The sequence below is a fragment of the Carassius carassius genome, chromosome 6 (genome assembly GCF_963082965.1).
Source record: "Carassius carassius chromosome 6, fCarCar2.1, whole genome shotgun sequence".
Classification (NCBI taxonomy): domain Eukaryota; kingdom Metazoa; phylum Chordata; class Actinopteri; order Cypriniformes; family Cyprinidae; genus Carassius; species Carassius carassius.
Genome location: NC_081760.1, coordinates 1,466,437 through 1,484,366, shown reverse-complemented (window position 1 = coordinate 1,484,366; position 17,930 = coordinate 1,466,437). Strand labels below are relative to the sequence as shown.

At 35.6% G+C, this 17,930-nt stretch overlaps 1 protein-coding gene across 2 annotated transcripts; it reads left to right on the top strand.

Moving 5' to 3' along the window:
- The first annotated feature begins 2,814 nt into the window (after positions 1 to 2,814).
- On the top strand, positions 2,815 to 17,619 carry LOC132142169 (condensin complex subunit 3-like). Of its 2 annotated transcripts, none has more exons than XM_059551826.1 (22): positions 2,815 to 2,941; positions 3,519 to 3,636; positions 4,500 to 4,709; positions 4,790 to 5,018; positions 5,153 to 5,298; positions 5,769 to 5,853; positions 6,210 to 6,405; positions 7,577 to 7,726; positions 7,872 to 8,012; positions 8,195 to 8,318; positions 8,596 to 8,685; positions 8,778 to 8,963; positions 10,001 to 10,111; positions 10,314 to 10,433; positions 10,515 to 10,721; positions 12,939 to 13,120; positions 13,606 to 13,768; positions 13,875 to 14,045; positions 14,188 to 14,314; positions 17,193 to 17,234; positions 17,310 to 17,379; positions 17,483 to 17,619. In XM_059551826.1, the coding sequence occupies exons 2-22, from the start codon at positions 3,529 to 3,531 to the stop codon at positions 17,607 to 17,609; spliced, it is 2,985 nt and encodes a 994-aa protein (XP_059407809.1). In that variant the 5' UTR covers positions 2,815 to 2,941; positions 3,519 to 3,528; the 3' UTR covers positions 17,610 to 17,619. The 2 variants fall into 2 exon arrangements, with proteins under 2 accessions (XP_059407809.1, XP_059407808.1); XM_059551825.1 differs by lacking the exon at positions 2,815 to 2,941 and adding an exon at positions 2,965 to 3,305.
- Positions 17,620 to 17,930: the final 311 nt, after the last annotated feature.

Sequence of the window (17,930 nt, the reverse complement as noted above, 5' to 3'; positions counted from 1 at the left end):
ATCATTTTAAAACGTAATATAATCTGATTAGAACTAGGCCTACTTAACTTTTGGAATATGTATGTAATCCAGTTACTAGTAGTACTGATGTATATATATTTTGATTTTCAGAAAATGCATGGGGCTTTGATATACTGTTAATATTCATACTCACTCGTGCCATTCTACATGCAGTTTTAAACCAAGAGTTATAATCAAATAATCCAATTGATTACCTGTAATAATCTGGATTATGTAATCCGATTCCAAAAATTAAATACTTGTAATCATATTAAATGAGATTTTAAAATACTCAGACCAGTTACTTGTTTTTTTGATTACACAATTACATATTATTCACACAATAGCAATAATTATTCATAATTTATTGATTTTCTTTTCAATTAATATTTTTCATATTTTAAATGTTCCTTACTAAAATAGCCTACTGCTGACAAATACTCAGAAAGTCTTTTAGTTTTGTGGACTATACTGTATGCTGTATACTGTATACTGTACTCAAAAGACCACTTCACAAATCAGTTCAGGTTTAAGAAGTGTTTCAACACTTCATCAACTACTGATGAACACATTGGGGGGGGGGGGGGGGGGGGGTCACTGCAGGCAAAAACTGTTTTTTCATGCACCTGTCAATTTTTTGATTTTGGGCTTTTCATAAAGTGTTTTTCAGAGTAATAGAAAGAAAACATCCAAAAGACACTGTTAAGTATTTATTTTATAGCACTTTATCTATTTGTGTCAATAGATTTCAATTACAATATATATCTGTAAAGGCTGTTTTCTCAAAATGAGTTTTTTCTCCAAAACTGAGCCATAAATCTTCACTTCGGTAGCATACACATACCAAAGTTTAAATATTTATTCCTGTCTATATTACAAAGGTTATTACAGAGGGATTTGTTCATATATAATTTTCTTGATTAAATACAACATTTTATTCCCCCCAAATTGTGAAAATATATTTTTTCCCGGCTGTTCAAAGTATTTTCTGAATTATGTGATAAAAAGAGATACACAGAATTCCCTCTGTAAAAACATTTGACTCTAATGTGTTAAAAAAATTAAACAAGAATTTTGAAATTGACTTCATCCAGTGTTCAGATTTTTGTACAATAAATTTATGCAAATTAGCACATATTTCATTAAATAACGCCTCATTTGCATATTTAAACATAACATTTTAGAAAACTTGTAATACAAAAAATGTTTGCAATTATGAATGTAATCAATCAACTTAGTAAGTACGTTTTTTTTACCCTATTCACCTGCAGTGTCTCGCCTTAATTAAAGGATTTTTAACCATCTTTGGAAGGCTTTTACATCTTTCAAACACTAATTCATGTCATTTTGTATTCCCAAACTCTTTTTTTTTGCCAGCTAAACCTCTTTCACCTAATATACTTACTTGAGATTTAAAAAAAAAATATTTTAATAATTAAGTATCACATTTGCATGTTAAATGCACATTTGTGGTTAATGGTCAAGTGAGATGCAGGTAAATAAAAACAAATATATATATATATTTTTTTTGTAAGCATTTTATTTTGATTGTTGTTTTTAAATGATTTAGGCTATGATTTACTAAAATATTAAAATGTATTAAAAAATATTTATTTTGATTTTACATTTTTTATGATTTAATTAGGCTAATTATTAACTTATCATTAAACCCCCTGCAGTTCCTTTATGAAGCCCAGTTTGGAAAACATTGAAATATAATGCTTAATTCACTTTATGATGTTTATGACAAATATTGGAAAATATTGTCTTCCTCTTCATACTTTCATGGTACATCCTATTCAAATCAATGTGAAAAGTAATCTTAAAGTAGCAATCTGATTCTATTACCTAAAATGTGTACAGAAATTGATTAATTTAATACTACCTACAATTTTTGTCATGTAATTTGGAATCAGTATCTATTCTAGCTATTCTGTTCTATTATTTCTCAGCGTTTAAAGGGGTTGGGATTACAGGATAAAGAGTTTTATTAAATCATTATAAAGATATTTCTATATCAGTCTCTACGCCAACTACTTAATAAAGTTAAAATAATTAAAACTTTATCACGGCTCTTACTAATAGACTCAGAACCATAGACAGTAAAAGAAATGTACACAGCGACCCCATTGGATTCAACGGAGACAAGTGAGGTCAATTACAAGCATGGACTTCCTGGGGGTCGGGCGTACTGCGCAGACTCAAACTGAGCTTGGTGACGTAGATGTCACGTGAGCAACCTGTAAGTCTTCTAATCGCTGTGCCAAAGAAATCTGAATCACCCACCGAATCTTGCAGAGAAGGCGAGCGTGAACAGAAGCACATTTTGGTAAGTATTCTGATTAATTATTTCTCTTGACTTTATGCCTCCACGTCCCCCCGATAGCCTCATAGACAGTAAAAGATTGCCTGCGAGCTTCTCCTCCTGTGCATACGGTAATTTCTCTACTGTGCGACAGAGAGTCGCTGGTTATGACGCAATCGTTAGCCTATTTTTTACAAAAACTGCTTCTACGGGACCATAACGTAAGATACAAGCTAATAGAGCCTTTTATACATTTTCGTGTTTCTTTAGAAATAATTAATGGACAAATGGACTCTTTATACGCCTCAGATGTAAAGTTATTCGCTGTTAAAGTGACGCCAAAATGAATGGGAGTCAATGGAATGCTAACAGCAGGTGGGGTCCGCTAGCCAATGGCGGCGCCCAGTGGTGCTTCAAAAAATATGAAACAGAACGCTCAGAACGCCCCTTGGAGGTATAGTATTGGATTACTACGAACGTTGAAGGAATGAAAGCGTTTTATTGGCTACAGCTTGCTATGATTGACAGCCAGAAGCGGGAAAAGGCGGTCCTAAAATTCTCTCGCGAGAGGATAGTTTGAAAAAGTGGCGCTTTAACATCTTTCAAGACAGAAGTTTCAAAAGCGATTTCCGGCAGGTACGACTGAGATTAAACCATTTTCCCGAAACGTGTTGATCAGAAATTAAGTATTATACAGAGAAACTAACAAGGGTGAATGTTCTGGTAAACTTTAAGTATTTGAAAATTATAATTATGAGCTAGTCCTTCGTGTTTTTTGAATCGATGCTAATGCTAAGTGTCGATGCTAACAGTTCCTAAACATAAATAAACGCTCTCACAGAGGGAAAATTATATTTTATTCCGCTGTTTCACCTGTTTACTTATGTTATTTAGTATGGGATGTCATGTAGTTGTGTAGTTTGTGCTAACGTTAGGTCATTTCATGAATAACTCTGTATTTATATCATTAAAAGTGTCCGATGGGTCGAGGAAAGATCAGGTAACGATTCTGAGGTATCTCTGTTTGTCGAATTAACTTTAACCTGTCAAGTTTGCTATTAACAGCTAAAGACTAAATAACGTTACATGTTCAAGTAGGTGTCTTTCATTTGGTATCTGTCTGAAATGAATGGGTGTGTTGGTTTTATATATATGCACAGTATATATACCGTATATATATCATTCACACATGTGTTTTGTATGTGTGTTTCAGTAACATCAACATGTCTGGAGACAGTGATCTAGAGATTGAAGAGGCTTTCCATAGAGCACAGAAAGCTCATAATAACAAGGCCAAACTTGTTGCCAGTTTGAAGAACAGATATAATAAGGTACAGCAGCAGATGTACATTAAACAGTTCACATTATGATATACCACCCTCTTTGGGTCAGAAATGTGTTTTTGGGAGATGCATTTAGTTTATAAATGACTTCTGTTTGTCATGATGTAATGCATCAGTTTGCACAAAAAGCTCAACTGTTTTCAACTTTGATAATAATAATACGAATAAATGTTTTTTGAGCCCCAAATCAGCATTTTGATTTGATTTCTTATGGTTCATATGACACTAAAAACTATGCTTGAACAATTGCATAAAAAAAGCATATAGTAAAAGCAATCATTGTCATTTAGAAATGTAGAAATCTCCCAACATAACCTCTTTGTATATTGCAAAAGCCAGGAAATATGGCTGCTGAAATTAACATTTTAAATGGAAAACATTTTTCACAATATTTGTTTTACTATGTTTGGTGAAATAGATGCAGTTGAATGGAATTTAACAGGTGCATCTCAATAAATTAGAATGTCATGGAAAAGTTAATTTCAGTAATTTAACTCAAATTGTGAACCCCGGGTATTAAATAAATTCAGTGCACACAGACTGAAGTTCTTTTAATTGTGATGATTTAGGCTCACATTGAACAAAAACCCACCAATTCATGATCTCAACAAATTAGAATACTTCTTAAACCAATAATAAAAAAAATCATTTAGTGAATTGTTGGCCTTCTGCAAAGTATGTTCATTTACTGTACATGTACTCAATACTTGGTAGGGGCTCCTTTTGCTGAAATGAACTTTTCCATGACATTCTAATTTAATGAGACGCACCTGTAGATGCATATGATATTGTCTGATGCATAAAAAAAAAATCTGAATAAGAGATCAATTTTAATTCTGTTCTCTGTGTAGTTGGAAGATAAGACCGAATTCCACGAAGAGTTCATCCGCTGCCTGAAGTATGCTATGATCATTTACACCCGAGAGCCGGCAGTGGAGAACGTCATTGAGTTTGTCACAAGGTTTGCTGCTAGTTTCGAAACTCCTGTTAATGAGAACGCTGAAGAGGAGGAGGAGGGCGAGAATGAGTTTTTGAACGTCCTGCTCAACTTCCTGTTAGAGGTAATTCCACTCAAATGCTGCATTAGCATTACTTCTTTACATTAGATTTCTAATCTTTACTGTCTTTTTCTCTCTCTCAGTCTCATGGTGCAAACAGCCACGCGGTGAGGTTTCGTTCTTGTCAGCTGGTGAATAAGCTGCTGGGCAGTTTGAGTGAGAATGCTCAGATTGATGACGATCTGTGGGATAGGATCCACGAGGCCATGCTGATCAGAGTCACAGACAAATACCCTAATGTCAGGATTCAGGCAGCACTGGCCATGTCCAGACTCCAGGACCCCAGTAACGTGGACTGCCCCACTATTAAAGGTACTCAGAATGCTCAAACTTCATTCTAAAGCACATTAAGCTACAGTCCCTAGTTAACATGTTTGTAATTGATCCATGATTTTTCAAGGATATAAACTAAAACGAGGTAAAAGGGATCTATTCTGTGTTTTTAGCTTATATGCTCCTTTTGGAAAATGACTCAAACCCTGAAGTTAGACGAGCTGTGCTGTCTTGCATTGCTCCCTCGGCCACTACACTTTCTAAAATCTACAAGCGCACCCGGGACGTCAAAGAGAAAGTCAGGAAACTTGCTTATCAGGTAAAATTTTTTAAATGGGTTTAGTCCAGATGTGTTTAAACATACAGTGTTATTAGTGTGATTTTTCTCTCATCCTCAGCAAGGTTGCATTTATTTAAACACCAATAAATGCAACCTTGTGAAATGTATTACAACTTAAAAGATGATTTTTCTATTTTAATATATTTTCAAATGTAATTTGCTCCTGTGATGACAACTGAAATTTCAATAGCCTCTAGTATTCAGAAATCATTTTTATATTCTGATTTTGTGCTAATGAAACATGAACATGCTGAAAACAGTTGTACTTCTTTTTTTTTTTTTTTTTTTTTTGTGGGAACTGCATAAAAGAAAAGTTGCTGTCAATTTATTGCATCCTTTCTGAATAGAAGTGTTAATTTCTTTTAAAAGAAAAGTTTACAAATCCCAGTCTTTTGAATGGTAGTGTATGCTATAAGTTCAAATATAATGTGTGTATGTTTGTGGCTCAGGTACTGGCAGAGAAAGTGCATATTCGAGCACTGAGCATTGCTCAGAGAGTCAGTCTATTGCATGAAGGTCTCAGTGATTCTGCAGGTAAGGCAATTCAGCGTTTGTTAATCAAACTGTCAAAGAATCCATTTGTACACGTATTACAGTTCATATCAATCTCACATCAACAGTGTTTTAGACAAAGTTATTTACAAGATGAGAACTGGATCATTTAAAGACTTAAATGTGGTTTTTACCAATAAGAGAAATGCCTAAATATTTATTTCATTTTAAAATCTCTTTTTTTCTGTAAAAGTGTCACCTGAATGCATCTTAGAAATGTCATCTTGTGAAGTTTTGTAAGTTGCATATCTTGTAATGCTCTGTGCTTGTCATGAAATAGCCTTGTTGCTGTCAGGATAGTACAAGTCAATAAAACAAATCATGTGTATTTCCTTTAGACTCAGTGAAGGAGGTCGTCAAGACCCATTTGCTGCCTGCTTGGCTTCGCATGCAGCAGGGAGATGTTTTGCAGTTGCTTCACAGATTGGATGTAGAGAATTGTGCAGGAACTGCAATGACTACTTTACAAGCCATCTTCTCCATGGCATCAAGCCCCGATGACCTCCTGCAGAACGGTGTCAGGCTGAATGAGAGGTCAGTTACTTGAATCTAAACACTGCAACACGCATATGGCATAAATCAAACTATCTATACCCTTCATGTATTCACTTGGGATGTTGAGAAAGGTTTAATGGAAAATCTAAAATAGAATGTGAAAATAAGAATATTTTGAGGTTTATTTATCATTCTTTGCTTTAAGCTAAAAATTTAAGCATTGCATTGGATGCCATCGTCCATCGCCACTGGCTGACAGATGTCATGATGTTGAGCCGGCATCGCCAAAATCAATGAAGATGAAAATATTAGGGGTGTTCATGAATAGTCAAATATATTATATCTGCAATAATTCAAATCTCCATCTAAGTGTTTCTCCTGAGGCTAGAATATTTTGTTTTCAACAGTTTTCAAATGGTATTTTAAGATGCCAGCAGCACAACAAAGCGCTAATAAATGTTCAACTCTGGGCAAAATCACTTTCACAAAGATCACTGTCAGTTTTTAGTCAGCCATCCAATCAGAGTGGAGATGGGGAGGGGCAAATACCACACTGAGAGGTTAATATTGATATGAAAAATAATGCATGCATCTGCCATATTACTTCAGCTACTGTTCTGTATCACATCAACCAAAGTGCTCTCTGAGAGTCTAAAGGCATTTTCAGAAGAGCGCTTTGGGTTTTCAGCTGGCTAAAAACGTTTTGGACAAAGCATAAGGAGACTACTTCACTCGATCATTTAGATGTATTTTATATTTTTTTTCAGCAAGAACATTTGAAACCGCAAAAACATAAACCATCGAGCCGACTCGATATGTGCTTTATAACCATTTTTTGCATTTCCACATGTTGTCTAATGTTTTCAAATGAAAAAAAAAATCAGGATAGTCTGTTTAATTAAGTTGGTTGTAAAAAGGCTATAGCCTGATAAGATTGTTCAGAAATGGTGACAAAATAATGTTTGATTAAAACGATAATGTCTTTCTAATTAAGCGTAATTTAAATAAACAAATATTCAGTTTTTTTTAAATAACATTCAAATATTTGAATGCAATATTTTGGAAAAATGTCCATCCCTAAAAAAAAATCTAGTGGAAAATGAGAACGTTATGTTTTTAATATAATTGTTTTCAATTTTTTGGCAGATGGCCATCTTGTGACAATTTTTAGCTTTTTGGTCTTCTTAAAGGTGCATATCTCTCTGTACAGGAAACTAATCCCCGTGGACTCCCTAACATGTGAAAATGTGTTGTACTGGAGAGCGTTGTGTGAGTTTGTCAAGAATAAAGGAAACGAAGGTGAGGAATTACTGGAGCAGTTACTCCCAGAGACGGCCATCTTTGCTGAGTACCTGTACAGGTGATTGCGCTGTTTCTTTTAATCCTTTTAAATGAGCTAATTAAATTTCTTCCATGGCTGATTTTTTTCCCCTGGTTGAATTCACCTTAACATGAAACCTTTGCAAATGATAACCCAGTTATATAAGGAAGCCTTTTTGTTTCAGTTATCTAAAGAGCATCACTCAGCTGTCTGAGGAGCAGAGAGCAGATATAACACAGCTTGAGATGGTGATGACCCAAGAGTTCATTGGACAGCAGCTGATTCTTCTAGTCGGGTGTCTGGACACTTCTGAAGAAGGCGGCAGGTTAGATTATCCAAAAGTTTAATCTCTTACTGATCAGTGTAGAACAAACATGATTTACAGAACTAGTGTCTTTAGTTCTTGAGGGTCTGGTTTCTCTATTACAAAAACTCCCTTATTTTTAAACTGCACATTTATTTTACATTGAGAATGTGGCATGTTAAACTTCTCATGAACTGCTCTAGGAAGCGCATGGTTGCAGTGCTGCGGGAAGTTCTTCTGATGTCCAACACACCCAGCTCTCTGATTGGTCTGCTAGTGGAGAAACTGATTGGAATTCTACGAGACGACGCACAGAAAATTCAGATGGTCAGTCTTTGTGGGACCATCATACTTTTGGAAAAACCTGCTTGATATTGTACCAATGTAGTCCTCTCAGATTAGAGTATGTACTTTTCTTTGACTGTGGGTCAGATATGTATCAAATTTCAAACAGCCCGCCCCAAAAATTCAAGTGTTTTTTTTTCACACATGCTACAAGGTGGTTGCAATGGCTGATTTGTGGTCTTTGAGATATCTGCTCCAATCTCTCTGCAGCAATTAGCCAACAGTTTCATTGTTTTGCTCGTGTGGTTATTTTAATCAGATCGCGGAAATAATATCTGACGTGAGAGAGCCCATTTTGCCCATCTCTGAACCTGTGGATGAGAATGAGAAACGTAGAAAACAAGTCAAAGTGAGTGACTCTTCATACACCAATGGTGCTTAGTTGCATCACCCTCTTGCATTAGACAGGCTTCAATAAAATATTAAAATACTTTTCTCTAGCTGGCTGAGGTTCGAGTGCAGATAATGGAGGCGAAGCAGACTCTAGAAGAATGCATCAGCTGTCAGGACTTCAGTCGCGCAGCTGAGCTGAAAGAATCCATCTCTCAGCTCGAGGAGCTGAAGAACCAGCTCGTCCTGGAGGCGTCACAGTCTGCTGACAATATCAAGGAGCAGCGTGTGGAAAAGGTACAATTCACTTGCGTACAATCGCTCAAATACTTTAAAAAAACTGTATTTTTCGGACTATAAGTCGCACCTGAGTATAAGTGGCATCAGTCCAAAAATACGTCATGACGAGGGAAAAACATATATAAGTCGCACTGGACTATAAGTCGCATTTATTTAGAACCAAGCACCAAGAGAAAACATTACCGTCTACAGCCGCGAGAGGGCGCTCTATGCTGCTCAGTGGTAGGCTACAGGAGCACAGAGCAGCATAGAGCGCCCTCTCGCGGCTGTAGATGGTAATGTTTTCTCTTGGTTCATTTCTCTCGGTTCATGTCAAATTAATTTTGATAAGTCGCACCTGACAATAAGTCGCAGGACCAGCCAAACTATAAAAAAAAGTGCGACTTAAAGTCCGGAAAATACGGTAATTTAAACTACATTGTTACGAAAGATTTTAATTGCACTGTTTCTTGGCCTTTCTAATAAAAAAAAAAATTGAATGTTTCAGTTTCCAAAAAAATATGAAGCAGCACAACTGATAATGGTAAGAAATGTTTCTTAAGCAGCGAATCAGCATCTTAGAATGATTTCTGAAGATCATGTGACACTGAAGACTGGAGTAATGATGCTGAAAATACAGCTGTGCCTCACAGGAATAAATCACATTTTACAATAATACTAAAATAGAAAAGTTATTCTGAGTGGTAACATCAGCAACAGGAACCATAATTGTTTCATGTTGCATACGCAGCCAATGCGCTTGTTGCTTTATATTTAAATGGCTGATTAGCATTCGCTTAAGCATTGCAGCGCACTTTGAGTTCCTCTGAAACCCTTCACCTTTCCCAGCTCCACCTGTATAGATCTGCTATGGGTTATTTCATATGCTATTTGTGCAGCAGCTTTGTCTTAAATAATCACCGCTTCATATCAGCTTATATATTGGCAGTTGCAAGTTCCTGTACTCGCTTGCAGCAGCAAGCCAGACATGAAGTGCCGAATTTAAATATAATCCCACATAATGTAGTCTTCTGTCATCTGTTTGTTTCCCCCAGAGTGATCCAACAACCTTGCTGAAATGTCTGACAATGTGTGCCGAGCTGTTCAAGCAAATGAACATCAAGAGAGGAATCTGCCCTACAATGAATGCTCTGATTGAGTCACTGGTACAATGCACATTCATAAAATCACTTCCATCAGTACCCATTTCCTGCTATTCTGCATTCTAGGTTACTAAGTGTGTGTCTGCATAGCACTTTTATCACAAGCCAATTTGGTTACTGGATTCTCAACCCATAATCAGTGGAGTGCTTCATTAGAGCTGCAGTTATGGGAATACAACTTCAAAAAGTGATCTCTCTATTCTAGATACTGCCAGGTGTGTCCAACCCTAACCCTGCTGTTCGCAACATGGCTGTCATCTGTTTGGGAACCGCTGCCCTCCACAGTAAAGACCTTGCCAACACACACCTTGTGCTGCTCTTGCAGGTATTATACACTTGTTATAAAGATGAATGCATTCACTTTGTCCTGGTGGCTCAGAGGTTTCTTTTTTATTTCTGTGTTTAGATCACACAGCTAGACGAGCCTAAAATCAGGATCAATGCTCTCCGAGCTCTCATCGACCAGCTTCTGCTCAATGGCCTCAACATCCTGCAAGACAAGCCTGCTCCTGTCTCCCAAGACGACAGTAACGAGCAGCCTGAACATCAAGCTGAGGAGGAGAGTACCATTCAGAGCATCCTGAAGATGCTCTCAGACTTCCTTGATAGTGAGGTACTGTATGTCCATTAAATTATTGGTTATACTATATTGGAGCGGTTAGTTGCACCATTTAAAGTGAATCTGATATAAAAGTTGCAGTCTTTTCTTCCTTTATCTCTGTGATCAAAGCTGTATTTTCAGCATCGTTACTCCAGTCTTCAATGTCACATTATCCTTCAGAAATTATTCTAATCAGCCGATTTATTAAAATATAAGTATTTTGTAACAGTTCACACTACTGTTCAAAATAGGGGTGTAAGAAAATATCGATACACGTGAGTATCGCGATATTTTGTTTGGCGATACTGTATCTATTCTCTAAAATGGAATATTGATATTTATTAAAAAAAAAAACAATTATACAAGATTCAAGGCAGTTGTTTTGTTTCGAGTTTATATCCAGACCGCTAGATGGCAGTCTTCATCTCTGAACTTAAACAGTGACAGGAAATACTAGCATTAAGGCACGCCACTAGTTCGCTGCCAGTAATGGAGGATGAGAGAATTGTTCCAGTTCCTGCCTCAGTGTACAAAGCTGAAGTGTGCCATCTTTACTTGGGGCTTTTGTGCCAATGTCTGCGTCCCGTGTGACGGCATGGCTTGCAGCTTTCTCTCGTGATTTGCGTTTTGTGCAGATGGGGCGATGCTCGCGTCGCGTTCTCTAATTCCACGTGGAACATAAATACAAACTGAAAAACCTATGAAATCCAAGTAGAAAGGTTCTGAGAATGTTAAAACATCTGTATTTATTTTATTTCATTTTTATTTTTTCATAGGAATCCTGCAAGAACTTTATTTTTCATTTATATTAAGCAGATGTAATTGTTTGTTCAGATCAAAATGTTACATTGTCACAATTGTAAACTTAAACTGTGAACCTTTAAAAGCAGGGTCTTAAAATATATATGGTCTTTTTATAAAATAAATGTATACATTAACTAAAGAATCCTGCAAGCACTTGAATTTCCCCCCTTTACTCGTACTGCACAAAAAATTGGTTCAATAATGTTGAATGTTACAGGGACTGATTATTGCAAATGCAGTTGCCAGTGTGTTCTGGTTAAACAATTATTTATTATTATTTTTTTGCTAGTGTTTGCATATGGTGGTGTTTTCTTAATGTCAGCTTTATTTGAGAAAAAATATCCTATTCCTAAATTATGTAATATCCCAATATATCGCCTTACTTACAGTATCGCAGTGTATCGCAATATATCGCGATATGTATCGTATCGCCAGATTCTTGCCGATACACAGCCCTAGTTCAAAAACTTGGGGTCAGTGTTTTTTTTTTTTTAAATAAATTATTTATTTATAATTTATTCAGCAATGATTTGTTAAATTGGGAATGTGATAGTATTTTGATTTTTGTTCATCAAAGAATCCTGGAAAAAAGATCTCTGGTTCCAAAAAAAAAAAATTTTGCGCAACAATACTTGTTTCCAACAATGATTATAAATCAGCATATCAGAATGATTTCTGAAGGATCTTGAGACTAAAGAGTGGAGTAATGATGCTGAAAATCAGCTTGGCATTACAAGAATAAATTATATTTTAAAGTGTCTTAAATTAGAAAACTGATATTTCTATTTGTAATATTTCACAATATTAGGAAAAATGTTACTTGAACGGCTATATATATATATATTCAGTACAGACCAAAAGTTTGGAAACATTACTATTTTTTATGTTTTTGAAAGAAGTTTCTTCTGCTCATCAAGCCTGCATTTATTTGATCAAAAATACAGAAAAAAATGTAATATTGTGATCAAAAATCAATACTTTTATTCAGCAAGGATGTGTTAAATTGATAAAAAGTGATAGTAAAGAAAATATATTACTTGAATATATATTATTAGAATTTTTATTTTGAATAAATGCAGTTCTTTTTAACCTTTTATTCGTCAAATATATTAGACAGCAGAACTGTTTCCAACACTCATAATAAATCAGAATATTAGAATGATTTCTGATGTTACATGTGACACTGAAGGCTGGAGGAATGATGCTGAAAATTCAGCTTTGCATCACCGGAATAAACACACACACACACACACACACACACACACACACACACTTGTCTGGCTATTTGACAACTGTGTTTCCCAGCCTTATGTGAGATCACAGTTAATACTGAAGCTGATTGTCATGTATTCGACAGTGTGCCTAAATGGTGCTCAATGTACTGCAAATGCTGTACCAAATAAAACATTAATTTCCATTTCTTAGATCTGTGAGCTCCGCACAGAGACCGCAGAAGGTCTGGCAAAGTTGATGTACTGTGGGAGAATCCTGAGTCCAAAGCTGTTGTCCCGTCTGGTGCTGCTGTGGTACAATCCTGTGACAGAGGATGACCAAAGACTGCGCCACTGCCTGGGGGTGTTCTTACAGCTGTATGCCCGCGCCAGCAGGTACACATCCCTTGCTTAATCATATCAGTGCTTCAAGTGTAATGAAAGGGAAAGTGCACCCAAAAATGAAAACCGATATTTACTCACACTCATGCTGTTCCAGACTCATAAGACTTTTATTCAACTTTGAAATAGAGTATTTAATTTCAGTCATATGTTTTATGCATTGAGGCAGTTTCATTTTATTAACCATTGGATTTAAAAGTAAGAAATAATTTTTCTTTCACTAAGAAATGTACACCATTATGTCTGAGAAAAAATAAATGAGCACCTTTTCATTGGTCTTAAATTATTTTGTTAAAAGTTAGAATCCTATCATGAAATCAGTATCATAAATCGTATCACATTGTGACTTGAGTGAATCGTTACATCCCTACTATCTCTTAAATGAATTAGATGTTTGTTCATGCTACCATTTACATTAATGACTATAGTAATGGGACAGACGGATGTTAACAGTTGTCCCTGTAATTGTTGTACACTAGAACAAATCAAGAGTGTGTGGAGGAGAGTTTTCTTCCAACCATGAAAACTCTGTTCAATGCTCCTGTGACATCTCCGTTGTCTGAGGTAGACACATCCAACGTGGCTGAACTGTTTGTTGAACTAACTCGACCCAGCACTCTTGTGCAGCCTGCTGCCGTACAGGTACACTTGAATACACATGCATGCTTAAAAAAAACTAAACTGGAATGGGTTTTGTTCAAAGCGCTTTAAAGTGTCGATATTTTGTGAATGATTAAATTTTTTGCAGGCTGTGTCTGTGCATGACTCTCTGGCAGTGCGTGTCTGTAATGAAATCTTGCGGGACATTTCTGCTCCCGAGGTGCGTCTCTTCTGTAAAACTCTCAGCTGGCTGGAGATTAACACTGAACCTGGACCAGCTAACAGTGAATTGCAACTCCTGTTAAAAGACATTTTACAGGTACTCTTTTGTGGTTGGAGAGTACAGCAAAGTACAGCAGATTAAGCAGAAATAGAAAATAAATATTGTCAAATTAGAACAGCATTAGTAAGCAATTATGATCAAGTGACTTCGCTCTTGTGTGTGCATGTGTGTGTTACAGGAAGTAAAAGATAAGCACTGTATAAGGATTATTGAGAAGCTTTGTAACCAGCTAAATGGAGATCGTTGTTCCAAATCAGCTGGTAACCAGGACACAACTTTGCAGAACTTGGATGACAACAATGGAGGTACTAGCTAGTAATAAACTAACCTTAATTACCAGGCTGAGAAATGTATCGAGGGTTAAAGATCAAAAACTTGTTCCCTTGGTGAATAATATATGAAGAGTTTTGTTCCAAAACATTTTTAATTTTTTCAATTGAGCCAAAATCTGTATTGTGTCTGGTCGGTATTAAAAAGTTAATTTTTAATTTTACACAATGTAATATTCGCAGTTATTAGGCAACCTCCTCTACATTGCGAGTAAATCTTCACTCTGGTGACTAAATGTCTAATATTAGCCAATGGCTAATAAATTCTCAGATTTTTCTCACCAGTGTGTGAGTTTGAGACTAAGTATAAGTTTAGCACAGATATATTTTAACTCACCGAACACTCCCGACTGAGCGCTTCAGAGTTTCTCTCTTCGTCAAGCGATCTGTGCTGTTTTTCAGTTCATCTGAATGGATGTGCAATGCACCCGTATTTGACGTACCATAAACTCTAGTGTGAAGTGTGTGACTCGCTGTCGCTTTCTCACACACACACACAGAGATAATTGACTCGCTACATGTAAACGATATTCGTTGTATTTTCCTTTCAAAATAATGGCGTTTCTTTGTAATTATTCACCTTTAAAAACTGCTGTTTCAACTTTTCTGGTTGTGGGTGGAGCTAATACGCAAACTGCAATCTCATTGGCTGGCGCTCACCTATTATCATCTCTATTTTGATTTGTAATCTGTTTCGAGTGAATGCACTCAACCTGATTAATATTCATTAATCCTTAGTGTGTTTTATAGATCTTATTAGTAGAATGCGTAACATTATTATTATTATTGTATCTGTATCTTTTTATTTTATTTTATTTTTTTTAATACAGAAACACTGAATTACCAAAAAGGCACCACCATCAGTCCAGTTAAAATGACTAATATGCATTCAAACATGGTTATCAAGTTTATTTGTAATTACTAAAGTTCTATCATTAAATTAAATACCGATGTTAAGAGTGTACTTTTCACACGTTTAAAAAAAACTGTGCCATTTTACAAACATAAATGAAAAGTCTGGCCAGTAAACAAACAAAAAAAAATGTATATAGCTGATGGCGATTCAATTGCAAAGGTGTCCGTAGAGAGTTGTTAGGTCATGTTTTCTCCCTTTTTTTTCAAACTGCGACAAATGCCTGTCTCTCTTTTTTGCTGAATGCGGTATATCCGCTCATCCAATCACAGTGCACCATTTCATGCACTGTAAACGGTAACAACCAATCACAGCGCCCCATTCCACACACTCTAGACAGTAATGTCGGTGCTTTAAATACACCTGGCATCCCAGTTTTCCTCACCTACTTTGTACTTTTTGATCAACAAACAAGGGCTGCATGATAAATCACATGTGATTGTCGTGCGCATCTCGTCAGTAAAATCTCCACGTGCTTTTAGATGGAAATTATTCAGATGCTTTTAACACACAACATAAACTACGTTATATTGCATTCATTAGATGAATCGCATTCGATTACAAACACCATATTGCGTAGCTTGTCAGTGTTAAGTGTTTTTATGAATGCCATTTATGTTTTTGTTAATACAGCACATATAGTGGCATGTGGAAGTTTAGGAACCCCTTGCAGAATCTGTAAAAATGTGAGATCATACTAAATGCATGTTATTATTTTTTTTATTTAGTACTGTCCTGAGTAAGATATTTTACATCTCGTTTCCTTCTGGAGCATCAGTGAACGTTTGAACCTTTTTTAATAGCTGAGTCCCTCAATTGTCCTTAGTGTGAAAAGATGCATCTTATTATAATACAGTCACTGCTGGAAAGAGTTCAAATATGCAAAGATGCTGGAAAACTGAAGAATCTGCACGACCTTAAAGATTTTTCTGAAGAACGCTGCTCAGTTTAACTGTTCAGAACAAACAAGGGACTCATGCAAAACCATCACAAACAGAAAGACAGTCGTGGTTCATCAGGTAACAGCACACAGTATTAAGAACTAAGGGTTCCCAAACCTTTGAATGGGGTTATTTTAATAATTTCAGCAATTTTTTGTGTTGTGGACTAAATGTTAACATCTTTTATGTACAATATCTTACTCGGGATAGTACTAAATAAAAAATAACATTCAATAACAATAACATTTAGTATGATCTCAATTATTTTGTTAAAATTATTCAAATTTTCACAGATTCTGCAAGGGTTTCCCAAACTTTTGCATGCCGCTGTAGCACTAGTCAACTAAATGAAACATTGCAAAGATGAATGCACTTTAGGAAGTTGAAATGTTATTTTGGAATAAAATTTTATTTTATTGCGGAATTAATTTATAGCATTAACAAGATGACCCGTTGAATTAATTTTGGAAGCGATAACTGATGAATGTATTTTTAGTCCAGTGCTTGTGTATAAGTTTAGTATTGATCAAGTTCAGAGGCTGTCATGTATGGATCATCATTGCATTTTGGAAAAAATGTATATTACATTTTTTATAATAAATCTTTGAAAATCAGAACCTAGATTTGATTTTAATGTTATTATAACCTAAAGATGCTATGTGAAAGTTTGAAACAGAAAATAGTGGTTTCCATCCGGCCACTTTCTTGGTCAAGAAAACATTTTTACTGCAATTAATCAAAATGGATTTATTGCTTTTTGGAACCAAACTCTTCATATGTATATTAATATTGTTTTATTTATTCATCTAACGTTGTTTTAAGATCTGTATAGTTTAGTATGTATATTCAGAGGCAAGTATTGGTGGAGTCTTACCAAGATGAAGTAGTTTTAAAGTATAATTTTGATAACCGTCCGGATTCATTATCCTCAGTTGATTCAATGAAAGTATTTGACATAAGTATCTGTTACATTAACAAACCTATCTGTGCATCCTTGCAGAGGTGAACAAAGATGAGATTAAAGCTAAACGTGCAAAAAGAGGTACAGTTATATTCATTGTAATAAAATGCAACAAGGCTTATATGGTTGTTGTTAACTTTCACACTGTTGTTTCAGGCCAGAAAAAAGCTTCCACTGCAAAGAATGGCAAGAAAGCCAGTAAAGCAGAGTTGTCCTCTGAGGAAAGGTTGGCTTGTTCCACATCCTAACTAATGGATTTGTTTTTAATTTCAAATGTAAATGTTTCCTTTTGTAGGTTGCTTATCTCTTGCTTGCATCCCAATCTATAGTGATGAAGAGAATGTTCCTGAAGAGCCTCCATCAGTAAGACCAAGTCGCCGTGCAAAGATGGCTGCAATAGATAAAACAAAGCAGGATCTGACTGCACTAATGAACCAGGAGGCCAATGGTTCTTAAGAAGGTCCACTTTCGCCTATTAAATCCTTTTCTTCCCTCGAATGTATCCGAGAGATTACGTTCTAATGAATTTTGATACAAAGAATCTAGTTTAATTATTTAGTTCAACTATTTACAGCATCAACCTGGTTTAAGGGCTTGATTATCAAAATGAATGTCTTTGTTAAAATGGGTAGGATCCATTTCAACATTCTTTTATTTATTTACTCGAGGCTGTTGTTTTAAATGCATGTGAGCTAGTATGACATACTGTTCCCTTATTTTTGCTATTTCTAGTATGATCAGTTGGCTTATGTCAATAATAGCTAATATTTGAAAGTT